Source organism: Meleagris gallopavo, chromosome 1 (assembly GCF_000146605.3).
Source record: "Meleagris gallopavo isolate NT-WF06-2002-E0010 breed Aviagen turkey brand Nicholas breeding stock chromosome 1, Turkey_5.1, whole genome shotgun sequence".
In the NCBI taxonomy this organism is placed as follows: domain Eukaryota; kingdom Metazoa; phylum Chordata; class Aves; order Galliformes; family Phasianidae; genus Meleagris; species Meleagris gallopavo.
In genome coordinates, this window is record NC_015011.2 from 3,417,069 (window position 1) to 3,444,969 (window position 27,901).

General features: G+C 38.9%; 2 protein-coding genes across 2 annotated transcripts in view; both read right to left on the reverse strand.

The window, feature by feature from the left end:
* The window catches only part of LOC100547613 (muskelin), a 47,703-nt gene extending 26,726 nt beyond the window's left edge, over positions 1–20,977 (reverse strand). Inside the window, exons 1-6 of the mRNA XM_019615146.1 lie at positions 20,835–20,977; positions 19,374–19,462; positions 13,472–13,581; positions 9,442–9,634; positions 1,642–1,719; positions 394–459 (exon numbers count right to left, since the gene is read on the reverse strand). Coding sequence (XP_019470691.1) covers positions 394–459; positions 1,642–1,719; positions 9,442–9,634; positions 13,472–13,581; positions 19,374–19,462; positions 20,835–20,869 — 571 coding nt within the window. The 5' untranslated portion in view covers positions 20,870–20,977. The remainder of the gene's footprint in view (positions 1–393; positions 460–1,641; positions 1,720–9,441; positions 9,635–13,471; positions 13,582–19,373; positions 19,463–20,834) is intronic.
* Positions 1–27,901, reverse strand: part of PRKCQ (protein kinase C theta) — an 826,629-nt gene that overhangs the window by 492,693 nt on the left and 306,035 nt on the right. The window lies entirely within an intron of this gene.

Here is a 27,901-nt window from a genome sequence, read left to right on the forward strand (position 1 = left end):
ATCAGATTTATTGCTCAAGTGCTATTCCAAAGCAGAGGATATATAGGAGAGATAAGGGAAATAATCATCCCTAATTTCTCCTGTATAAGCACCTGCTCAAAAGGGGGAAGAAAGACACAAATTATTTAAACCACTTGTTCTTGGCTTCTTAGCAAAGAAGTGAGGAGTTAAAGGCCCAACGGGGGTATTAGCAGGGAAGAAGCAAATGGGGAAAGCAACTGGAATATGCTCCAGGCAAAGAAAGCAGATTATTTAATGCAATTATTAAAAAGTACAATTTTTCTCCAAAAATTAAAATTAAGGCATTCTCAAAAGAATATATTTGCAATACTTATATGAAAAATCTCATTAAGTAACTAAATTCATTGAGAAAAGAAATCGATAACTACTCACCTGTTTGAACATCTATAACCATCTGATGGCCTCCTCTCATCCCTGGTCGGCTGTCTTCCCCATCACCTTTTAAAAAAGAAAAAAGAGGAGTGAAAGAATGTCATCTGTTATAAGACCTTAAACAGAAAGGATAGAACTTCACGTATAGTTCAAGTACTATACAAAAGAAGAGCAACTTAACTCATCATTTTTGAACTTCGACAGTTCTTCAGTTAGTATTCTTCCAGACATTGTAAAATTCAAAATAAAATTGTACAATTATCTGCTGACTGCTCCAATAAATAACTGAAGTGAATACAGTACTCTGCTGCAATTCTAGGAGCCTTCCAAAGGATCCAGAGAGTTCCTGAAGCATGCAGGTCCTCACAAATGAGGCCTGAGCTATCTTTGAAACTTTCCAGTAGTGGGAACAATGAAAATCTTTTGTTCTCCTTTCATCTCTCATCCAATGCTGCCTAAAGGCAGACAAATGAGAACAGATACTCAGTCAACACAGCGCTATACCCAAGGGAGGGAAACAAAGGGCTAGTAGTATGGATATAACAGTTAGCTTTGCACCTCTTATTTGTTCTCACATAAGGGAATTCCAACTGTCCAATTAAAGTAGTTTTCCAGCCACTTCAGATTTCTTTTAATTTTTCAGGACAGGGAAGCAATATTAGAAAGATAATCTATATTCTACAGGAAGATAAGTCTGTTTACATTCATACATAACCCTTCCCCGAGAAGTTTAGGGATGGGGCTCCGTGCTTGGTGATTGGCCCTTTGAATCCTGCAGTTGCTGCACAACAGTCATTTTTGTCCTTTGTAGTCAATATTTTGGGGTAGATTCTGCAGTTTGGATTTACTGTATAATAGATGAAGATTTCAAAAGATATACTTCAAGTCTGAAATATTCCATGTAAAGATAAAGCATCTATTTGCCACTCTTAGCTGTACATCTCCCTTTAAGATGACTCCACACACTAAACAGTCCTACAGGTAACTTATAGTCTGAGTTTTACTTGTGAAATGATTAGTTATCTTTGAAGTGACAGCTAGTGTTCTCGGAGCATTCCTTATTCAACCAGAGACCAAGTTACATTTCATTGATTTGCAGACAAATGGCAAGTTCTTCATAGATGATACCATTCTCCAGAACAGCTGTCCTACAAAAGGCCTTCTTTACATCGATGTCTAGCTCTATACCCAGAAAGGAGCATGAAAGAATGAGTGGTATGAGGGCTATAGCTTCAGAAAAATCCTTACCTTTGGAGCTTTTGGGGATAATCTGTCCCCAGCGAGGTTTGTATTCTTGTTGACTGATATACTGATTGAATAAACCATCTGCAAAACAAAACTCCTGTTGTATAAAAGGCTGATATTTAAACCATAGCAAAAGAAAAAAAAACCTAAAGCAGTCAACCCAGTATATTCTTCCAAAAGGTATGCCCATTTGTCAGCAAAGCAGGACTATCCCATGAGGTAATGGGCTCCACTACCTCCCTAATAACCTCTGACATGTTGTCATGGCAATGACCTTGTACTGCAAGTGTTTGAGTCACATGCACACCCCAGAAAGTCAGAAAGTGCTTTCTGTTGGTCCTTTGCAGACACTGAGGGACATGGCTTAGTGGGCATGGTAGTGATGAGTTGATGGTTAGACTAGATGACCTTAATGACTCTATGATGTCTTTGTTTTAAATAATTTATCTACACAGAAGTTAATTTGTTAAACTTGCTAATGAACTTAATGTGGAAGCACTACAATAAGAAGAGGACTCACTAAGGTCAATGAACAAAGTCTGTCTGCCAGGTCATGCCAATCATCCGTAAATCTCCAATGTGGTGTATTTAGTTAAGAATAGACTCCCACCCCCTTATTTAATCAAAAGAGAAGTTGCCAATGCATGTCAAATTCAACCATTTTAACACATGCTAATTCAAAACTAGGTCAGATAGTATCTCTGGAGCTTCACCTGAAAAAGAAAAGCAAATTAAAAGCTACAACACAAGACAACTGAGCATTGGATGAGAAACAAAATAATAGCTTACATTCTCCTCAGAGACTTAAACAAGAAGAGAAACAGAAGAAACATTAGGTCACTGGCCAGATATGCCAACTGCAGCATTTCTGGAAGCAGCGGTAACTTGCAGCACTCTAGCCACATTCCATGGGCATTCTTCTCTCCCTCTATACACCTACCAGACAATTTGCTTCGCATCAAGAGGTCAGATCCTAATTGTGTTCTACACATGTCATGAGTTTACTAGACAAATATTTTCTGAATCTCTTCTTCGGTCTGAAAAGAGTTTAGCAAGCACTGAGAGAAACTTGTATCAGTCTTCAAATGACTTCATTAAGAAAAAACTCCCTAACTTTCTGCATGTATATCAAACTACTAGACTGCTAGTGGTCAGTCTCCTGATCGCTGCTTCTCTTAACACCCACCTGCCTATTTCCCACCCATTACTCCACCATCTCAAGACATATTTATACAGTACTTAAAAAAAAAAGTGAGTTCAGACAGCCAGTTTTACGCTGCTAGTGCTATAATAACTAACACAAGCAGACTCAGAATTCCAATGACAGATTTACATGGCTTTGTAATAAAACAGAACATTGCGCATAGGCTGCTCGGTCAAGGGTAGGATGCATTCAGAAATCCTTCATCGTGTTCCTAACAGCTTTGCTCTTCACTAGAATCAGACTTAGCCAACTAGCTCAGGAATCACTTTTACATTCCTTAGCAGAGGAAGAAAAAATGAAAAAAATGAAATTACCAAGTTCTATGTAATACTTTTCAGTTCTTCCAACCCCAGTAATTGTGGCTTTGAGGTAAGAACGTAACAGACTGTGAATGCCTCCATTTATTTATACAAATCCCTTGGTGGGCACAGAGGGAAAAAAAAGATCATTCTTTACCACACATGTACCTATTTAGTTACAAAAAAGGTAAGAATCTTTGGTAAGAGTAATAACACAACATTCAGAGGATATTTTAGAGCATTTCCTTGCATCCTGTACTTTGTCATGACTGAAATCCAGGTTTTAGTTAAAACTCAAGCCAGCAAGGACTTCCTGGGAGAATATGAATACTCAATTTAGAAACCACCTAGCAGGAAAACTAAAGGCACTCAAGAGTTCCTAAAAGGTACTGAATTTAGTCTTAAAATACAAAACTGCTTTCAATTTTCTCCAACTCTGTTCTGTAAGTTTTTCAGACTTACTACTCTGTTGAAGCAGGGCAGATTTTACTCTTACCTGTCTTACAGACAAGAACATCAGCTCTCCTAGTATTAGGTAATTGAGGAAAGTCAGAAGTCCGCTCACCATACATAGAATGGCTTGTTTCAGTTTTAAGACTGGGACTGTTACTCAGATTTCTTCAGGATTAATAAAGGTGGAATAGAACATAAAAGGCTTGAGAGTTCATGAATACTGATTCAGAAAAGCCAATAGAACAAACGTATGCACTGTAAGCAATTTCATACTGAGTCAGATTTTTCTAGCCACAAACCTTGATAGAAATTCAGTCTCTTGGTTATCATTTTTCAGTCTTTAAGTACAAAGACAAAACTGTATTCATCCCTATGGCAGCCAATAGATAATTGGACATAAATAGCTCAAGAGGATGAATTACACCACATATGATCCGAAAGGGTGATTTAACCTCTCTCCCATGCTCAACACCCACAGGCTGCACTTGTCAAGATATGATACTTCTCCCCTACTGTGCTTTCAGCCTCTTTTAATAATGCTTCTTGTCTTCCATGGGACATTGGTTTGGAAATACTCCAGCTCGCTTCCCAGAAATGTTTCTTTCTGCTGGGAGCAGTTCCACATTCATACTACTTGCACCGCAAACCAGAAGCAGCTTGTTTTGGGAGCTGAATCACCACCTGTCTGACACCACAGGGAGAAGAGGAAAAAAAGAAAAAAAAAAAAAGGAATTTCTAGGTGGATTCTGTATCTGATGCCAGACTTCTAGCACTCTTCTAGTCTCTTGCCAGGATAGAGCTGCTGACCAAAAAGTCTCTAAAGTTTCTGCAAGGCACTGAAGATCAGATCCAGGCCTACTTATGTTTGTCAGCTGTTTCCAATGAATCAGTAGTTTAAAATAAATTTCAAGCTCACTGTAGAAAAAGTGTTAAGTGCAAGCCTTTAAAAGAAGTAGTTTCCTTAGGTCCTGCGGTCTCTCATCTCAGTGTCCATGTTTACTTGTAGAACTGCAGCCAAAGATGGTACTTTTATTTGTACTATTTACAAACACTTTGCAACAAGTTGTGACGCATTTTGGATGTAACAACATGAACTTCACAATAGTTAAACCTAGTAAATTTCATCTGGTAACTGAAGGCTTTATTTTGTCCATCAATTACACATTATCCAGAAGGAATTAAAACAAACACCGCAGACCAAAATATTTAACTTTGTGAAGCTGATCAGAAACAAGTGAAAGCTGTACTAAGTTGAATTTTAGGCAACACGCACCTCTAGCCAGAAGTAGTGAAATCTGTTCACTATTAATGGTATGAAAAACTTCAACATTGTGTCCATGACTTCTGGAGTTCGGGGATTTGTTTTGTTGGGGATTCTACAGTTTCAAATGTTTTTCTTTGTAAAACAAAATAAAATAAAGTTTTTGTAGTCAGAAAATGCTTCCAAACAAAATCTGAAGCAGAAAAAGATGAGATCAGACAAGAGTCCAGCCACCATGTAATTTCCTTAAGGTGTGAAAGCAACAAGAAAACATGAATTTTCAAGCCTCGAAACTGTGACATCCTCTTACTTTCCTCTTAATAAGAGAAACCAATCAGGATGCAAGGTTTGCTCTCCTACAAGATACCTGCTTCTACAGAAACCATACCACTGTACATCATACCACACCATCTGCAGCCTACTGTAAAGGAGGTGGGACCTGATTACCTCCGGAGGTTCCTTCCAACCCCTAGGATTCCACAATTCTGTGATCTACTTACTATAGGCCTTGAATCCCTAGCAAGCTTCTTTCCTCCATCTATCCCAGTATAACACAGAGCAGCAAACCAGCCTGTAATTTCTCTAATATGAACTCCGAAGTATTTGAAGTTAAAATTAAGTGGTGCTTGTCAACAGCTTCCAGGAGAATACAGATGTTCCTGTACACCCCAAGTTTTGGGAGACATTTGAGCCTTCAGGCTGTAAATCACCATCTTATTCATCGTATGGGGCCAATGTGTCAGCAGATAGACAATGTATTGCGTACAGATAAGAGATTTGCCAGAAGGAACAAATGGGTCCCTGGAATACTAATATGCAGCAAAACTAGCAGATCTTCAATCAATTTCAAGCAGCCTTCTATGCCTCCAGTAGTTGCAACCAGTTCACCAAGTAATTTGCACTCCTCATGCTCTCTGTAGGAATACTAAGCAGATTTTTTTCTTCAATATAGGCTGGTTGAAAGCTATAGGAATGAATCCAAATGTGAAGCATTTGAACCAAGTCTGTGAACCAGCTGAGATTTAAGGAACCTTTTATTTCTGAGCGGAAGTCAGACAGCTGCCAGAGTTTCCATTTGCCCATTTTCTAAGTCTAATGCACAAGTCAAAAGAATCTGCGGGAAAAGTGTGGCTGCCTGCCACTGAGCTCTCAAAAGAAATCATCTGGTGATGTGAGGTGGAAGACAGCGTTCGCCATTAGCAATGCAAAAGAACAAGAGTTTAGCTCTGCTAGCACTAATTCTTGACCACCTACACTTTTTCTACATGATTAAGCCTATGGAAATAGCCTACAAAAGATGTATCACATTTCACTTTTTAAACACCTATCATTGCAAATATTAGCCCCTGCAAATCAAATCTTAGGCTGCACGGAGCAAGCAGTATCACTGTCAATCTTACTGCACTCTGTTGGTTCCTTTAAGGCAATGAACTCTCAGATCAGCAAGAGGTCAGCAGTTCAAATATTCATGTCCAATCTGTTCAAAGAGCAAACTGTTCCGTAACAGGGATAATTTAAGAATCTGCTTATCTCAATTAACTCTACACTTCAACTACACTAACTCACCATACACAGGACTAAAGTTAATCTGCATCTATTTGACAAGAAAACGCAGTGGAGAGCTCAGTTACAACACATACCTTCAAAACTCAGTAGCAAGCTAGGAGACTGCACAGCCAAGCTACCAAGAAAGTGAGGTGATGGGTGCAAACAAGCCTTTTTCAAACAGAAGCACTTCAGGGACATCGAGAACAAAGCAAGGACAGGTAACTGCAGAGGACCACGGGGAGCAGATACTGTAGGAAAAAGTGTTGAAGACTGAAAACATCTAGAAAACAGCCAGAAAGGGAAAGACCCAGCTGTGAGATACCAAGTATGTTCAGCTACTTGCCTTATGACAGTCAACTGGTATAACCATGGACAAGCTCTTTCAGCAGCAGTTTCATGTTTTTAGTTCCTGCCCTTAGTCCCCCCGTTGTAGCTGAATCAGTTCCCTGACCTGTTTTACCACGTGGCAACACGAGCACCAGTGCCACCAAGCAAAGGGCTAGGGCACACACTGTCCTGAGCAGGGATTGACCCAGTTCAAATTCTGCCAGCTTACAGAAAATATGGGATGCAGCCTCAGTGTCTTCAGATAGATATCACTTCACACTGAAGGGTGCTGGGAGCTTTAAATGGGTACAAAAGCTGAAGACAGCAAAAAGAAATGCAGAAGGGAAGGGGGAAGGCGGGTTAATGTATTCAAAGGCAAGCAGAATCATTAAGGATAAGCAACAGAGCAATGGGAGATGCATACACTGACATTTAACTTCAGCTGGCCAGGTGCTAGATTGAAAGGAAGCAATATAAACACACCCATGCATATTATTCTGTCCCTCAGAAACAGTAAGGAAACTTCACTCTGCTGCTTGGAGACTCTCCTGCTAAGTTACCCATAGTGTGCTGCTATAAATATTTGTTTCCGTACTTGCTGGAACAAAACAAAACAAAATAAAGGAGTGATAAAACAAACCACACTATTTTTCTAGGTTGTTTAAGAGACGCAAAGTTCTCCAACCTCTAAAAAGGGACACGATTACAGGAACAAGGGAAAGAGGATTATTCACATCAAGTTGTCCATCTGTCTGTACAATACCAGACTTGGAATTTTCTACCAGGGAAGTCTTTTGTCCATACTTCCACACCTGGTAAAGTTGAGCACTGCAGACAGCAATTTTGCTCTCGATATACTGGGGAAGCCCAGAAGCACCTCTTCAGTTCTAGTCTCAGGGGGAAACTGCTGGATGCAATAAATTCAGCATGCTACGCATTATGTGGTGGAAAGAATTAATATGCAACAGGGCAAAACAAAGCCACAAACATTCAAGTCATTAGTGCCTTTGTGGAAAAAGGTCAGTTTTTGAGGGACCTTATTCAGTACATTCTAGATCTCTAGTGAAATTCCATTCAAGAAGTAGCTTCTACTACAGTCTGCAATGAGGTGGAAAGAGGAAAGCCCCTAAGCACTGATGAGATGAAGCCACAGCCAAGGCAACAGACTGATCCCTTGGCAAGATCATAATCATTAGCATACAGCATCCCACTGCCTCAGTTCGGTGGGCTCATAAGCTCCCTCTGAGTAACTTCTTTGAGTAACACTGCAACAACAGAGCAAGAGCCAGCCACAACCCCCCACTGCTCTTTCCTCCTACAACCCTCACGTGGTCTTAGATTCAGCAGAAACCTGCCAGTTGAAGAATGCCTCTACATTGCAGGAAGCTGTTTACACTCCCTTCCAAGCCAACAACACTTCTACATCTCAGGAGGACAAGCAGCACTCAGAAGGGACAAGGATGAATGCAGGCTTTTCTCAGGCTCAATGCTTGCAGCTGCTCAGGGAGCTCAGCACACAGCAGAGTCGAGCTGTTCTGCTTATACAGTTCAGAAGTCTTCTGTCAAAACTCACAGAAAGCCATCTGACAGCCCGCTGCAGTAAACTCCCTAAAATTGTGCTCTGTTGAACAGCTTCCTCATGAAAGCATTGTGATGCTGATTTTAAATCTACCATTTCTATCATATCCTAAGAACCACTTGCAACTTCAGTGGTTTTACCAAGAAAGAGGTGATCAATCATGTATACTGCTATTTATTCTAAGAGAAATTTCAAATTGATTGATTTGCCCAGAATTTAAAACGAAACTAAAACAAAACCACCAACACAAACCTTTGGCGCCAGACACCCATTACATTGGTCCACTTAGTCTCCAACTCCACAGACACGAGGATCTCTTATGCCAGTACAGGTTTTCCATGAATAGCAATTGCACGTAGTCAAAAAGCACGACACCCACAGGCAAGAGTACCTGTGTTTATCAAATTGCAATCCAAAACCACTGCACAGATCTTTGGAGACACACTTCACTGCAAAAGCTCAATTCTTGTATCTCATTCTATCAACAGAAAGTAAATCTCCTCTATCTTAGGAGATGAAAGCTGTTTACACAGAGTGCTTCTAAGTTGAAAGGTTCCAAGTAAAAAATTAATAGTAGTTACAAAGAAACCGGTAAATGAAGACAGCCTCTGCTTCCAATCATTATGACTTCTCTTAAGACATCCTCCAGGGAGTACTTTCTTCACAAAGAAAGCATTCTCAAATACAGCTGAAGTTCTGTTGAAATACCCACCAACTGGTAAGTCCTAACCAGAAATCATGATAAAGATCATTACTGAGAACACAAGTTTGACGCTTCTGTTTCCCTTGCTGCTTTTCTATGCTCATCACTCCAGTTTACTTCTGATAGCTATGTCCACCTCCAGTTTGCCAGCCACTTCCATGAAGAACCTATCTTTACTGATTTTAAATTCATCGATTTGTCATCTTCAAGGGAAAGAGAGGCTCCAAATGTAGTTGTGATAAGTTATTTCATGAATTAGTTTTTAGCTTTCATCATGCATATAAAATCCGGAACTTGATAGGACACCTCACTGTGAAACAGCACATGGAATAGACTGTTTTCCTGTTACGTACATTAATACTGTAAGCAGTAACGCTTCAACGTCTTTTTGATTAGTTTGTAATATCCCCAGCCAACTCTGAGTCTTACCATTCACAGCTTTTTCTATCAGTTCTTCACAAGCATCAAAGTCTCCCTTCAACACTAGTTTGTCATGCAGGTCTGTCAACATAGGGTGCTCCAGAGCAATCCTGGTTTTCTTCTGCAGCGACTCAAAAGCTTCAGTGTAGTTGTGCTGACGAAAATGCTTTAGGCAAAGGCGAATGGCTTCCTGTTCACGGTACTACTGGAACACAAGAAAATCTATGAGACATGCAGATTTTGTTTGGACTAGAACTGTTGGCATCTACCTATGAATCAGTCTGGAGATGGGTTCTTACACACTGCAGGTAACTTGCTTAAGAGCTTACAGAAGAACACTATTACACTATTAGAAGCTGCGCAGATGTTTACTTTTCAACAGTATAGAAGTTATACAGCTTCGTATCATGAATGCAATTTGAGAAGAGACTGCAGTGTCCCAGATCTCCAAAGTGACCATTACTTCCCCCCATCTGCTTGGTCCTGCTGTTTGAGGCCTACACGGCATACAGGGCAGGAAAAAGCCGTCGCTATCAGCGTTACATAATTTGATTGTATGACTCTTATGTAACAAAATAATTTAGAAGAGTAAGTAGGTCACAGCTTTTCTAGAAGCAGAAGGAAAAAAAAACATTAGAATATAAATACTTTTAATGACCACCGCTCCTGCAATGGAAAAGCAGAACGCACAGCTAACCACAAATCCTTCAAGTTTGCAAGGATTTCAGATCAACGATAGCAAGTATTTACACGCATGCCAGAATTTTACCTTCAAAATATTCCACACAAGTCTTAAAGTGGAACCCTTGCCTTCATACTACAGATTAGCCAAAGCTGTCCGTGTCCCACTCAACTGTGGGAGAGTGAGAAAGGCTAGGGAAACCCACACTGCATCAAAAATAAAGGTACAGAAATATGAGGAAGTAGTAAATTCTATTTAAGAACTACAGCTCACGCAGTTAACGTACCAAGTCATCCACTGCATATTCAAAGCTGCTAACAATATGCGTAAGTGACACAGATTTGTATGTTTATAAGTAGCTCAGACATCCAGAACCACTTATTTTATGTACATCCCTCAAACCCAAGCTCTAACGCATTAAAAATATTTAATTCTTGATTTTCATCTTTAACACACATCATTTTGTGTGGTAAAAAACAAATCCAACTTAAGCACCTCTAAGAGCGATCAAAATACAAATAAGAGGTTTTATTCTTAAACTGATGCCACTGCTCAAAGTTCAGTGTATGAAATTGAAATGAACAGAATCTTTCTGAAAGCCTGAAAACTTACACCAACATTCAGAACAAATTAGTGCTTCTGAAATAACAGCTCTGTAGCAAGACTCTACAACTGAAACACAGCTAAAAAGAAGCACGGCCATGTGCTATATTTTTAGTTCTTAATCCATCAGTATTATACAGCTGCAAATAAGCAGAACTATGCATTTTTAGAAAATCAGTTCCCAGCCCACATGAAAAAGGCCAAGGACATGTACCAATAAAAACGCAACCCACTGACAAAGGAGTATTAAAACTAAAATACAGCTTTGGAGCACAGCTGGATTTATCTTTTTTTTTTTTTAAAGAGATACTTAAGACACTGACTTCAAGCAAATGTTTACTTGCATTCATCATCACCCTACATCATTTGTTGCTCCAAGGGATAGCAAGCAAAAGGACAGATGTATGTCTCTAATAACAAACTTCTGCATCTTCAGCTCCTGCAACTTGGCCATTAGACTAAAAGTATAGACTTTGTGTACTGCTACTGAGCATCTCATGATCAATAAACCCGGTTTATAAAACATGGATTGACTACTGGCAGGTTGGCCACTTGATGTAATATAGAAGTTGGTACTTGATTGACACCACAGTAGTACTACAGAAGCTAACTATAAAAATATTTTATGAAAAAAAAGTCTAAAAAGTATATAAAAGGCTCCTCTTCACATGCTGTCATGCGAGTTTTAAAAAGATCACAAATCAAAGAATGGCTTTGATCTGAATCTGTAAATAATTACTTTGGTTAAAAACTTAACTAGAGCGTGAGACTAAGACGTTAATGCTGTGAAATATACAGTTAGAATTAAAAATATTTTACATTGTTATTATGAAAAACAAAAATGAAAGCCATCCATAAACTGCCACTTTTTAGATGCCACAGTATGCTTACTCTTCAGTAAAACTGAAGTGGTAAGGCCTGCAGGAGGCTGTCATGTGAACTAAACAGTAAGGAAAAAGGAGTGAAGAGCCAACTGAGGAAAATACCTATTTTATTTTTTTTTCTCCAGTTATTATGTGTCACATCTAATTCTATTTCCCCAGGAAAAGGAAGATTTTTTTTGGTTGAAGCACACAGAACAAAAAGGATGGGCAACTTCATGGAGAACCTACTTGTCTGACATCTCAGGCAACAGAGAACAATTATTAGATTTCCAAATCTTTCAGAGTTCCAAGAAAATGCAGGATAATACCTGCACTACTTTGAATGGAAAAAAACAGACAACTTTGCTGCCCTTCTCCACATAAGGGTCAGCTTATATCCTCCTACATGGCTTTGGTAACAGCCGCCTCTCCAGACCGTGGGAGAAGAGAACACTGACACACAATGATCACCAAAAGTTTGGCAATTGATCCAAACAGTCATGACTAAGTCTGTCTTGTTGCTTTAGGGCTTTAAGCTTTAGAAGAACAATGCTGGCACTCCTTGAAGAAGTTGTAAGTACATATATGCAGACCATGAGAAGTGTAGATTCCATGGGATAAGACATAACAAAACAGATGTCAACACAATCAGACTGTCCTTGACCAAAAAAAAGATTTAAAAGAAAACTCATAACCTCATAGTTGCAACTAGTGAAAAATGACAGACACCATCATGTGCAGAGTTAGGAGAAAGAAGCACAGAAAACCATCAGCAGCTTCTATTAACTGAACATCAGCAATTAGCAGCTTAATGACCAAAATAACACTCTACAATTAAAGCAGCAACAGCTTCTTCTGTGACTATTAGAACTGCTCAGAAATCCTCCAGGAAGAAGCCTGTGATGTTGCTGCAAATATTTACAAATTATATAGTAAAGAAACCTTGTGGCCATACTAACAGCTCTAATTCAACTGGCAGTACCATACAGTGGGGAAGGAGTCCCAATATTACCATCAACAGCCTTCTCCTTTTTGCCTATCTCCTTTTTGACTTCTTCATTTTGGAAGCAGAGATATGATGCTCTGCTGCTCGGTCTTATTCAACTGGGAAGAATTTCTTCTGGAACAATTCATGAAATTCACATGGTATTACTGAGAAGTTATATGCATTAGAAATAGCATTAAAATAAATTCTGGTTTTTAATTCATTCTCCCACAGAACACTTGCTGTACTCAATTATGTACAGCTTATACAAATAACGTTTAGAAACCCTTGAACTTTCTGTCCATCAAAATGACAAATGGCATAAATCATCTCATCTCACAGTCCAGCAGTGTCAGCTCACCTCAATTTCAGAATATTCAACAGAATGATATTAGGAGGGAAATGAGAAGTGCAAAGATCTGCAGCAAGTTAAGACACTAAAGAGGATTCTCTTTAAACAAACCCATATCCTGTAACATACATAGCTACATAGTTAACCCAGATGCCTCCAGACTCACACATAGCTCTGCAGAAGAGCTTAACTGTATGGTAAAAGAAAGACTAATCAAAAGGCAAGCAGAGACAGAAGCGGAATCTTTAAGACTTATTTCTTTTCCAATGCAAACATCACTTAAATCACACTGTCCTCTTTTGACTTAACATTCCTTTCAGTTTTTCTTGTGATGCTACCTAGCAGGTTTTTGTTGTTTTCTTTTATTAAAGCTGCAGATACAAGACTCAAAGTCAAAATCAGCCATGTGGTTTGAGTTTCAACTATGTGTGTTTGTTGTTTCAAATGCCGATATTCAAGGAATGAAAAGGTCACATAATTCCAGTAAGAGAAGCTTCACAAGATTCTGAGATGACAATTTCTCAAGCAAACAGGCACCTAAAATGCAGGCCTACCTTGCTGTACCAGTTGAGGCACGGTTGGACCACATCTGGATCATCAATGCCATTAAGTTCAACATACCAGATACTAAAATTGAAGCTAGGTCCCCAGGATAACAGTGGAACTGGAGAAGAAAGGAAAAGGAGAAAAAAGACACATAAATACCAAACATTACACAAGTCCTAACAGGCTATACATAGTACTACTTCAACAGTACACTTCTGAAAGTTAAATAAAATTCAGTATTTATGACTCTATAGAAGTTTTAGTTTAAGAAAGTTTAGGAAAAGTTATCACACCATGTTAAAGCTGTCATTTAAAGCAACCTGTGCTGAACAACATTAACACAGATCATTACAAAGCAGAAGCTTGCTTTAAGTAAAAGAGCAAAAATGCTATCATTTTAAACAACTAGGAGGCAAAAAGCTTTGAATGGACACTAGAGATGCTATTTGCTTCTCACAGTGCATTTATTTCCACTTTTGTCAGCAACAATTATTTTCCCTAATGGTGAAGACAAGAAGCTCATGTATTTGGAATTTTACAAAATTAGTAACGTCTGTAAGTTGTGGAGGACAGAAGGAGGGAAGACTGTCAGTTTCCAATTTAAAAGCTGTATCTAATTTTTCTTTTCTTGAGAAAAAAAAAAAGCTTAACCATACGCAGCTTTTTTAGCCAATACTGTTTTATTTGGGTATCGGGACAAGCATACTAAGTGTGAAACACACTGCAGCATCTCACTTAAGGCTCCTCTACCATTCTGTTGTAACATCTACCTTGCACTGACCTATCAAACTTAGCCTGTTGATTAAGAGTTGGTTTTGCTTCAGAACAATTCCAACTCCCAAAAAGTTTTTATGTGCACACTTAAACTTTCAGTGAAATCAAATGGTTTCCTCTCCAGCATCCTTTCTACTTGACGATAACTGATAAACAGGAAAGATAGCATTTAGAGATGAATGATTCATTACCAGCAACAGCACAGCATCCACTGCTTCCTTAAGTAGAAACTATTCTTCCCAGAGAGTAATTGCTAGTTGTCTTTCAAACCACTAGGAAGTACCATGAGATTACTGACTGCTTGAACTAGGAGTATTCTGACATACTCACTGAAAAAGCGAAACCCAAAATCCATTCTAAAGTTGCTACTGTTAAAGATTCTTAGTTGCTTAATCATACCTCAAAGTTAAATCCATTATTTCCTGCAATATGTTTGGGCACAGAGCCTATGTTCAAATGCATGGTACTCTTAATTTTAAAAGGTGTTTCTACAAACCTAAGGACTTAGATCAGCTTCTGGGAACAGTCATCAGGAGAAGAGATTTTTAGAATAGACTCTAAGATACTCTGAGTATAAAATTCTTCATGATTTTAAAATCATCCCAAATAGTTTATTTCTACTTGATTGTTCAACACTCGCAAGTGAGATGATCTCAGAGCAATTGCCAAGGAAAATCACCCGTCCTCTACATTACGTATACTCTGCCCAATAAGCTTCTTTTGTGTAGAGAAAAAGCTAAGCCAGATGTTTTATCTTAATATCATAAAACCTTACTACTTTTAAATTCAAACATATCAGTAAGTTTAAAGTTGTTACCAGAGAGACTATGAGAACTGATAAAATAACTGATGCATGTTCTATGTGAAAAGATACTACACTCCCTGCACAGAAACACAAGAAGCGTGATTGTTTTCTCACGTTCCCTGGGAGGGCAACAAACTTCCAAATGTTACAGTGAACAATCCAGGCATTCCTCATATTAAGAAGACAGACCGACAGATACCATAGGAATGGGTAAAACCTCTTATTTGTCCTCTGACCTGAACATACAGGCCAAACTGAAGCTAAATTTGGTATTCATTCAGCTATAAAGAATCAAAATCTGTTCAACAGTTTCTTCGGCTGAAACACTGAACCAAGCCACAGACCACCTCAAATGGATTTAAACCATAAGTTTCCTGATGGTGAGCTTGAGGCTAGTTTCTTAAGGTTGAGTTAATGAGGTGAAAAACCAAACTTAAATATTACAGCTTTACCACCTCCTTCCAGGAAAAATAAAAAATATGAGAAACCAGGAGTCCACCTCTATATTTCTTTTTAGCAGCTCTCAAAACTTAAATCAGCTTCTCCTGGTGCAACCAACAATTCACCCTCTCACCTCAGTAGCCAACCACAATCCTAAATAAGAACAGCAATGTAAGGATGCTATTCTTACAATCACAGAAATGATGCTATCCTTATCAATCACAAGAAATGCAAAACTATCAGCTTAATAACACCTCTCCTCAGTTAACTGAGAGCTTTCAGCAGTCCTGCTCACTGTTCTGATCCCCAGAAAAACTGATTTTAACATCAAGAATTCCATGCTACATTATAACTTTAAGTAAGACACAAGTGAAAATGCACAGGGAACACAAAACAAATGTTTCCCTAGCATAAAATAGGCATAGAAAACTGAGTCTGATCTTTTAAGTTACTCCACAATATTAGGAAAGGACACAAAGCAGAACTTCAGACTAATCTAACTTCTACTCCTGGCAAAGAGGTCACTTTGTGGGTTACTAGGCACCGTGGTGATGAGTCAATGGTTGGACTACATAACCTCCGTGGCCTTTCCCAGCTTGATTCTATCCTACAATGTATTTGCAGGAACCACAACTTACTCTGCCTACTCTTTTCCATATTGCTTTTTTTCCCTCCTCCTATACATACAAAAACAGACTCCTTTGAAATAGAAAAATGTTTCCACCAAAGCCGATGAACCTGAAGCCCAACATAAGAATATTTCTTCAATTTTTACCATAAAGCTATCTCAGCTTGGCTTTTTTGGCTGCATATACTACAGCAATCTATCCTGAAATGCAAACAACTGTTCAGACCAGCTGAACCATCACCACACAGAGAGAGGTGCCCCACAGAGAGGAAAAAATAGTAATAAAATAAAAATCAATACCTCTTTAACAGAAGCAGAAGGTATGTATTTAGGTCACTTGAGCAGGTTTTTATCTGCACAAGAACGATTTTAGGGGATATTTATGAATAATTGCAAGTTACGCCTTGACAAAGATTGCCATCTTGTATGCTACAGAAAACATTAGATGCTAAGCAGTACAATCATTTAGAAGACATATCTCAAGCTAATTTCTGTGTCTCATCCACACACAGCAGTCACACAAACAACATATGCTTAAAAAAAACTCAAGTACAGATGTAGTCTATACAATTAACGTAGGAAATATCCATCAAGAAAGCACTGCTCATTTCTAATACACGAAAACCTCAGTTTAGTAAATCCCATGCTAGTAACAGACTGGCATAAGAATTACACCCCGCACATCTTCCAACTCTTTCACAGCAATCATTCTTTACAACACCTTCTGCTTTCAAGGACAAAAAAAAAAAAAATCTCTGCCTGGAGAAACCAGAAAAAGAAAAGAAAAATAAACAGTCAAAAAGTTCACATATATTAAGAAGCTTCTTCCTCACTATTTTTTCCAGATAAATATCTTCCTTCCCTTTCCTAAGCTCTTTAATGAGGTGCTACATGAAACAGAAATTACTTGTCAAGTAGGTCAGAAACCCACAACTGGGCATTTCAGTGTTAAGGAACTGAAGTTGAACTAATTAAACTGAAAGAAGCACAAGTCTCTTCTTGACAGAAGCTGAGAGAAGGAACTCATTTCTTCTGCTTCCTATCAGTCTGAAATATGGGCAATGGAAGTTTTTGGAAGTTCTTCTCCAGCCTCTCACAGATACACTCATGCCATATTTCTCCTCTTTCCCCTTAAAAAAATAAATGACCGTCAGTGTCGTGCTGTTAGTAGCTGTGTACAGACCTGGCTATTTTCAGAATTATAAAGCAAATGCCTTATGCAAGTCACTGCTGAACTAAATAACGCCTTCTCCAAACATGCAAGCTTCACTGATAACAATAACTTCTGAAGTGTCCTTCTCTACAAGTCCAAAAGGGCAGATTTTGGCTTCGTGTTTATTGGCAGTGTGACAAGGAACACAGCACGGTATTTCGAATTTTGAGTTACTTTGGCTAGCAGCTTGGAAATTCTAACAAACTGAAAACACATTCATGCTGTGAACCTGAAAAATAACAGAATTTCATAACATCATTTTACAGTTGTTTCACAGTAGAAAAAACAGTCAACTTTATAAATAAAATGATGCTAGCAGCAATTAGAAATTAATAGGTGTTAGTCCAGAGATCATTTCAATTTTTGAGCTAGCACAAGAATTTCTTCATAGAAGATGCTTTGAAAAATGAAAGGATATTAATATAGCTAAAGAGGAAAATTAATCTCAAACAATAACTGGTGAGCAAGTGACAATGAAACATGTCTTATTGCATGGAGGATACTTATTGCTAAGTAAAGCCATTTCAACAAAACAAGCCACCTCTAACAACTCATGACAGTCAGAGAAGATCTTGGTAGTAGAATTCATCAGCACTTCACATTCCTAACAAATTCCAGTACAGTGCTATGCTTCTTAACATTCAAGTAGAATATATTCTGCAGGAACACAATTTAAACATCCAGAGCAGTAGCTAGGAATTGTTCTATTCACACTTTTAGATCTCTGGTAACTATTTGCTGTTTGTTAGCCATTAAATATATATATATTTATATATATATATAAATATAAAATGCATATATAATATATATGCATTTATAACACTGTCCAAAAAGCTTCAGTAAGTGTTAAAAATCAATTTAACTTTTGTGACATTGTCAGCCTTAAACTATTTCCTTACTCCGCTTCAGGTTTCCTAAAGCCAAGTCAATGTCAGATGCTTCCAAAAGTAGCCAAAAAAACCCAAAACAAAACAAAAACAACCAGCTAATTTCTCCACTTCTCTAAAAATGGGAAACACTCGGATTTACAGCATACAGATGATCACTCAGTTCCTAAACTGATGCTTTCACTTTCTCAGATCAACGAGAGAAGTGATGGAGAAAGCTGTGAAGGCACAGCAAAGGGCCCCAAGGGAGCAGCTACCACCAAAGTCCTGGCAAAGAAACTACGCAACACTTGAAAACACTCTTGAGTTCCTAAGTTAGTCAATAAGGATCTCATTCTATTTTTCAGCAGCTACCTCCTCTGTCTTCCACTTTCAACAGCATAAAAACAGTAATGCTTTTACTGTCTTGGCAGGTAGGAAGGGGAAGATAAATCTGCTTACCTACGTAAAGGTGAAAGGCTCTAAATTAATGCATTATATTCAATCAGTATAAATAATGGCAACTCTAAGACATTCTCATGTATGAAGAAAAAAACACCCCTGCCCCCATAAAAAGTCACAGTAATCAGAATTTGCACTGCCTGCCCCCCCCCCCTCTTCAGCAAGCTTCACCAGAGAAACTATTCTAGAAATCGCATAGCATAACTCTTCCTTGCTCCTGGATAGCATCTTTAGGCAGAAGTGAGACTTCAAGATTAGAGCAAGATTAGAGTAGCAAGATGACAAAAACAAAACAAAGACTTCTGCTGTTGCTTTATGTTGAATGAGTTTGGGAAAGAAAAAAAAAAAAACTTATCCAAGTTCTACAGCTGTCAATACAGGAACTTCTACTTGTATTTAGCCTAATGTGTTTTTTTTTTTTTAAGCTCTACATAGCAATTTATAGTAGGACAGTAAGCAGCTTCTCCAGCAATTAGTTGGCTCAACAACTGCATTTCTGAAAATTACAGCATTTTGCTTTCAGTCCCTAGGATTTATGTTATGTAGCCATTATTTCTTAGTAACAGGACTTCACTGTGTTCCAAACTAACCAGCCTAAAAGATCATGAAATGGAACAGCTACTTTGGATGCTTTTCCTAGTACAATGAAGTCACAAGTGCCAAGACTGGCACAAGCCTAAGAGATTATTTTCTACTCAGAATGCCGAAAAAATGCATTTACCTATCTTAATGAATCGACAGGGGAACATCTGCTCATCAATTTTATGCTTCAAGGTGAATGTTTCTTTGTTATAATCATTCTTTAAGCCACTGTGGGAAAAAATAAATAAGGTTACTAAATCTTACCTTGTATTTTAGAACTAGCTAACAAATGCAATCTAGGTCATGCCTGAAATGCGATGCTTGTTTCATATTACTATAAATCATAAGTATGCATGCTGGACCAATGCCTGGACTGCTATCCACCATCTTATCTCCCTGGGAGGCAGCCCTGGTTAGTGGTTTTGGGGTGGAACTGACAGCAGATCAATACTGCTTGCGTGCACTAGTGACCCTGTGACTTCAGCAAGCAATTTGAATTGCACTTTTCTGTTCGAGATGGAGACAACCCAACTCCCAGAATTATCACACTGCTGAAGTGTTTTGTGATCCATTTATGAGCAAGACTTTATACACTATCTAGTATAACTTATCAAAAATCTTAGGTCCATTTGTACTGAAGATGTAGCTACAGGTCCCAAAATACAGATTTTAATTCAACTTTGGTACAAGCTAAACAACACTAGATATCAGTAACTACTACATTACTAAAAGCTCTACCCCAGAAAATTCCAGCAACAATAAAGCTAAATTGCAAGACTAGTCTACCTAAAGAGGGGCGAGGGACAGGGAGAATTGTGGCTAGAAGGACACCTGCAAAGGAAGAATGTCCCATGTTTCTCCATGGCTAATTTACTTGACTAAAGATGACGTACACCAACACATTCCCTGGAGATGGAGTTTCCTTCTGTAGGCCTCCAAAAATAGATTAGTTCTTGCTACTCATCTTGTGTTCCTAGATATTTAAATCATTCCCCTTTCTGAAAGAAGAGACCTTAAAAGGCCCTTGCAAATTTACATTAGCAATTTCTCAGCTCACAATAAGGCCTGAACAGCCCAAAGGCTCTTTCATTAGTCCTGACCAGCATAACCAGAAATCAAACTAAAGAAAAAAAGAAAAAAAGGTTTTCTATTTGCTTATCTGATTTATTTGAAGCTAGAGAGAGCAGCTGACTGGTTTAGATCATTATAGCTGCAGTGAGGCTCTTGACATAGGTAGGCTACTTGTGCTTTTAAAAGCTTCTTTAAGTTAACCACACCTGGGGAATCATTTATATTGTGCCTCAGGCACAAGGAAGAAAGAAATCACAAATCCAATGTTGCATCTTGCTCTCAGGTTTTTCAGGCCTCCAGGAGCACATTCTCCACAAATTCTGTGGTTAGAGCAAGATAAGAAAGGTTTTCTGAAACAAGTGTTGGGCTTGTTGCTCTCTGACCTGACCATAAACACAAGGGTAGCTAATTTCAGGATCACAACAAGAGCTCTTTTACACTGTTAACTACCTATCTGTTTGGCAGTGAAGGGGAAGAGCATTTTGGTCCAGCCTTTATGATTATCATAGCTGATGAAATCACATCTTACCTGGATAAGAGATCTGTCATGTTTTCCTCATTCATCCCACCGAAGACTTTAAACTTCTTTAAATTGCAGACATGTGTTTTTTCATATTTGCCAAAAGTGATACTCTGGACTATGGCAGGTCTTTCAAGTTTCAGAATCAAATACTGTGGAAGAGATAACAGTGAATTTAAATATTAAAGCAAAGGCTGCCTTCAAATATTCTGTTAACAAAACAAAAAATTAAGGTGAGCCCCCTCCATTATTCCTGCTTATTTCCAGTTCCTAAAAAGCAAGAGCTTTTTAGGAATATTACTTTTTAAAAAGTCTATCCAGGAAAAGATTGGGTTTAAGTGCCTATTCCTAGCACTGCTATTCAAGGCTTACAGACATTCCTTCAAGTTGGATGCAAGACTTCCCAAAATCTAGCAAATAAGATGGATCTAACAAGAATGATGACTCAGACGCCCACTAGAGCCTGAAATGAAACCTAAACTGAATGCACAATTAGATAAATACAGTATGTTCCACATGCTAAGAGAACATCAAATACTTTTCCTCTCTAGGCTAACACTATTTAACCACCGAATACAGACTAAGCTTGATTTTGTGGCTAATGTAGGAGCCGACTGCTTATTAGGCATCCCAAATAAAACCTAACCACTTAACTGACAATAAAGGGCCCTTACACATGAAATGATGATAAGTGTTGTTCTTCGTAAACATTTGCTCCTCCTAACACAGACATCCCCCAGCAGCATAGCGATCAAGCCAGCAGATTATTTACGTTCAGACCACAGCTATCAGCTTCCCAGCACTGCTGGAGCTAAAGATTTCTTCCATTTGAAAAGTGTACACACAATTTTTGCGTCATTCATCTGGAACCATTGAGCACCCCAAGTTTATTTAACCTTCCACTACAAAGTAGGTCACAGTGGAGGGACTCTGGGGACATCCTGCTTCACAGAATACATTGAGATTCATACCTGAAAACAATGTTTAATTTTCTTGTCTGGCTTCTCAGAAATAAGCAGCACAGCAGACAAACTGAGACTAAGAGCAGAATCAAAATTACTCATCGCTCCAAATTTGGTTACAAAACCCTATGATCAAGACTATGCTTCCTAAGCAGACAACTAAGGTGGTGTGGAACACCTCCCCTGCAGACACTGCTGGTGGCCCTTTTTCCAGAAAGCAGTACTGCCAAAGCACACATGATGCAGTATTTCAACTCTTTCAACAACACTTATCTACATGGTGTTTGCATGCATGTGACTGCTCCGACAGTCTATCAGCAGAAAGCAGCAACTTTCCACAAACTGCTGTAAGGACTACCCTGCTTGTGCTAAGCAGCTCCATCAGAGGGACAATCTTACCCTAGAGTGGCATGTCTCGGATGAGAAACAGAACAAAGTTTTCCCATTTCTTTAGGGAATCTCATCTCTGTCCTGCCATGGCTCTATAAAGCAATTAATTCTGAACGTAAGAGCAGCAGTGATGTTGTTCTAGAGAGCATCAGGATATAAAGGTGATCTCAAGTATTGGTTCTTACTACAAATGAGACAGGAGAGCTGGCTTGGCCAACTAGGGAAGTGCAAGCTGCAGGCACGAGGAGCTCCTGGAGATGGCCGGATTAGATGATCTTAGTGGTCCTTTCCAGCTTAATGATTCTATGACTTACCAAGAGCTTAAGCTTAGGAAAATACTCCACAAGCAGCAGTTATCTTGAATAATGCAGATGGGTACCTTTTAAGAATAGAGAAGAATTACGGCCAAGGATGTTTCCAGCAATGAAGAAAATAAGTCTATATCAGCAGTGCTCAGATGCGACAAAACTGCTTTGGTGCTTTTCCAAACGTATTTTTTTCCATTAAGTATTTAAATGAAAACTGCTTAGTTTTGTGCCACTCATCTGGATGTCAGAACAAAATTCTCAGCTAACTAGCAGAAAGCTACACTTCTGTCTTCAAGTAATTTCCAAACTTTAGGGGGAAAAAAAACAGTTTTATACAGAAAACAAAAATTTTTAGGACAGAAAGAAGGAAGCGATGAGTAAGGGGACAGTCCTGTAGCATGGCAGTACTTGATAGACAGCACAGCCAGCTGCCAGAATTCCCATGCAGAACAGATAGTACACAACAACATCTAAGAGCTCCTCCACCATCAGATCCTCCCTGCAGATTTCTCCCACAGCTGAACCAAGTGACACCAGCACTGCCAGCATCAGCAACTGCATTTCTTAAATCTTGCTGGAATCACAAACCTCCTGCATGGAGCACGAAGGAATACTTTCCCACGTGCTCTGCAAGATATGCAAAAGCTTGACATAAACTTCATCCTGCATTACTAGATTCGTGCTCTAAAATACAAAGTAATCCAGGAATGCAGATAAATCCTTTCCAAAGATGTCTAAAGCAGAGTAAGGCACAGCAATTGCTCCACACGGCCAGCAGTTATTTTTGAAGGCTACAGACAGCCCTCCTTCCTGCTCCCACACATCCCAGCACCTGCTGAGTCACGCACAGATTAAAGGACACCAACACAAAAGCTGAAGACTGGTATGGAACCAGAAGACAAGTGTTCCTCAATGCCTGTGGCCCAAAACCTGAATCTAGCAATGCTTTTTGTAGTTTTTATATAGACAGGTTGCTCTGAAAGTAATGCTTCTTATTCGTTCCCGTGGAAAAATACAAGAGACACAAAGGGCAAAATAACACTATTCAATTGAGCAAATTCTCAGCTACAAAACACTATTTTTCAGCAGTCATTGCCATTCACTATGCATTTTTGCCAGCAACAAACAAGAACCTACATGCCATGCAGGCCTAATAAAATAGGAGGCATTACTTTCAGAGCCCCCTTCGTATAAAAAATATACACGTGTGTAAACACACAAACTACAAAAATACACATCCAGCTTTTAATATAGGCAGATTTTATATATATATACAAAGATTTATATACACACAGAGGCCACTGCGAGTACAAGCTACAGATCTCACTCACTTGAATACGTACACATCCATACACACATCTATACACACACATCTCAAGAACTGCAAACAGGTGGCAGCAGGGGTGTTTTTGAACTGTTACCAAGATTTTAAGTGTCACAGACTATCCTCTATAGCTTTCAAAGATTGGATCTTACGTTTCTATTACATTATGAAGATATCTGAAGACATCTGAAGAGATGAGGTTTCAGGCGCACACACACATACACACACACACATATATATATATGTACATAGTTACATAACACTTTTCAGTCATACTGCCATAAGCAGAATCAGTGCACTTAACACTGGAGTATTCAGGAAGTATTCCAACAATCCAAATTACAACTTAAATATTTGTTCATTAGAAGCATGGCATACTGACACCACTTGGAGCAGCTGCACAAAAAAGCTTCAAACTACCACACTTACAAACAAGATGCTAGATTGCATTAGAAGAGCAAAACTTCTGCTCCATGAGTAAGCATGTCAGTAAGTGAAGATACACAAAGAGCAGAGCATGGCACCTCAACAGCCCAGTGCACCCAAGAATACAAATCCAACCCTGTCACACTGGGAGCTGCAATCAGTTCCAAACTTTTTTGAAGCTCGGGTCCATGCTACCATTTGATGACAACCACATGCATGCTCCTGCATCACATGACTGAGTATAAATTTTACAAACATGTTTTAAATTAGTTGCTGATATGATCTATGGTAGGACGCAACTCAGGAGTGAAAAAAATCGCTCTTCTCAGATGCAAAAATGAAACTAATTGTTTGGAGAAAGCCATTGACATTCTACACGTGCTCTTTAACAGCTCAGAATCTGCACCTCTGCATTAAAGAACATGAAACTGATTCCAAATTGCACTACACAAGATGCCTGTGCACAGACTCAGATCATATTAGGTTATATATCATATCATAGTTGACTTATTTTTTTCTTTAACCATTTCTGCTTGTCAACCACTGCAATACAGCATTACACAGACTTCTCATTAGAGAGTGATGAAACTTATTTTGTATTTGAAAATAAAAGCAGAAAATAATCGAAATACCTGACAGGATCACTGGCCATTACACAGACTTACCCATTGTTTTTGTAATTAAGTTTGTCCTTTTGTTCTGCACATTATTAATCATGCCATGAGGGGAATTCAGTGTTCTGCATGCAGCCTCCTGAGCCAGATCATCACTGGAAACATCAGGATGCACATTTAGAACAGAGCCACAGCCTTCAGCACTACCAGGCTTTCTGCTTCACACTTCCTATGTAAGCCTAGAACTAGTTCAAAAATAGAACTATCAGCCTTCTTCTGCCTGAATAGGTTACTACATAACAGGTTTGTTATTGAATATATAATTTCTGGGTCATTCTATTTCAAGACCCAAGAAAGATATCTAGTTTAATAAACAGAAAAACAGCTGTCATATATATTTCCTTTCACTGGCATTCATTCATAACTCCTGGCTTTCACGGCCGCTAGAATGATTTAACTCCAGTGTACCCATACAGTTAGAAAGACTCTCTATTATATACAGCCAGAGAACAGCATTTCAAATATTTATACTTCCACTTTCATTTTCTTTTCTTCTTGATAAACTTTCTGTACACACTTCACCATGCTCACTGTAGAGATCGGCTCTGAGACCCTGTATGAACCCTGAAGTTCACGTGTGTTCTTTTGACTCATGTTTATCCTAGCAAGAGGAATGCTCTGACAGAAAGGTGTCTGTAGAGCTTTTTTCCACTCAGGCTGGGAAAATGAATAACTCAGTACTTGGGGTCTCACTCGTATTTTCACCACTGGCAAATTAGTAAACACTTACACAAAGGTGAGACGCACTGATGAGACAAATCAGCAATTAGGATTGCAGCTTATTAAAATACCCCCCAGCATGTGCCAATGAGCCTGAACTGCACTAGTCCATGTGTTGTGCCTTAGCCCTTGTTTCAGCTAATAAAGTTTGAAACAAGGAAAGGTATATTACCAAGCTTTACAGCATTTCCTGTCCCAGACCATTATGGCCACCCAAATATTTTAACAACAGACAAAAACCATAAAATCTTTATAACTTCATTTTTCCATAGGATGCTCAGCATTTATTTTGTAGATAAAAAAAATCACATGGATGCGTACATTTTATTTCTGGAATATGAAATAGTCAGAAAGCAACCAATTTCCCTCAGCCTCTCTCCCCACCATGCTTATTATTTGGTTAACTATTATTTCAACTGAAGTTCTCCAAGCTAAGATTCTACCTTTAGAACTCTATCTATGAGTAAACACTGTCTGTCTATAACTTTTACCTGCATCAAAATGTGGCAATCACACACTGTTGGAGGCGTGAGAAATATCTATTTTGAGCAAAACGTAACCAAATCCAAAGTTCTGTCATAGAGTATGAGACGTTAACTTGGAACAGTTTCTTCATGTGAACAGCAATAGTAGAAGCTACACCCTTCTTGTAGAGGCCTCTTTTGCAAATATTAATTCCCTAATCCTCCTTCCCAGTTGTTATTGCAATAGGTAAGTTAACACCAGCAAATATGCTTTCAACAAGTCATTAAACTCTTAGATAAGAAGCATGAGAGCTAAAATACAGATTGGAAGAGAGATGTCTTTGCACTGTCTCTACAGTGTTCAGGATTGGCCTTACTGAACAAACAAGCAACTGCGCAGCATTCTGTTTTCTTGCTGTTGCATGCAGAGATTCAAGCAAGAGGAATCCCATGGGACTGTCTTTTCCACTTGGGCAGACAGGTGTGTGGTTTTTTTTTGTTTTGGTTTGTTTTTGTTTTTGGTTTTGTTTTTTTTTGCATTTTTGTCTTTAAAGGAAACAGAATAAAACTGAAACACTGTTTTAGTAATCTCAGTTGCCACTATCTGCATACCTCCTACACACATTTAATTCTCCAGTCAAAAGTTTGGTTTAAATTACTTGCTTAGCATGCAGGGCAATGCCCAGTTCTCCAGGGCTGGATGCAGAAGATGTACAATAACATCTTCATTCATTCCATGCTCAATACATGTAAAATTGATGGAAAAATCTCTCTTAAATAAAAACCACATGAACTTGATGAAGTGATTCTGGCTATTCTCTGCTTATTCCACGTTCTCAATATAACTTCAGTCACTGCAACCCTCACTATTAACATGAACTGAGGAAATGCAAAGCTTGAGCACAGCCCTGCCAAAAGAGACTTGGGGGTGCTGGTGGATGAAAAGCTGACCATAAGCCAGCAATGTGCCCTCGCAGCTCAGAAAGCCAACCGTATCCTGGGCTGCATCAAAAGCAGTGTGGCCAGCCGGGCGAGGGAGGTGATCCTGCCCCTCTATTCTGCCCTGCAGAGACCTCATCCACAGTACTGCATCCAGATGTGGAGTCTTCACCACAGGAGAGACACAGACCTGCTGGAGTGTGTCCAGAGGAGGGCCACCAGAATGATCCAAGGGATGGAACACCTCCCTTATGAGAACAGGCTGAAAGAGCTGCGTATCTTACAGAAGGTTCCAGGGAGACCTGAGAACAGCCTTTCAGTTATCTAAACTGAGCTAGGAGAAGGAAGGAGACACTCTTTAGCAGGATCTGTTGTAATAGGAAATGGTTTGAAACTAAAAGAGAGAAGATTTAGATTCAGTACAAGGAAAAAACTTTTATGATAAGAGTACTGAAGCATTGGAATAGGTTGCCCAGAGAGGTGGCTGATATCTCATTCCTCAACACATTTAAGGTCAGGCTAGACTAGGCTCTGAGCAACCTGATCTACCTAAAGGTGTCCCTGTTCATCGCAGGGGAGTTACATTAGATGACCTTTAAAGGTCTCTTTCACCTCAAATGATTCTATGAACTTGTATTGCTGCTTGTCAGCTTTAACCATCAACTGGGAATACTGTAAAGCACTCAGCCACAAGAAACATTCCCATTTCAGAATCAGTTTGAAAACAGAATAAAATATTCAGGATTATGCCAAAAACAAGACGGCAGAATTATGAACACCTCACATGAAAAACCCAGTCTAAAGCTACACCACAACCAACTTGTCGTCTGAATGCAGAAGAGAGTTCAAAGGAAAAAAAAAAAAAAAAA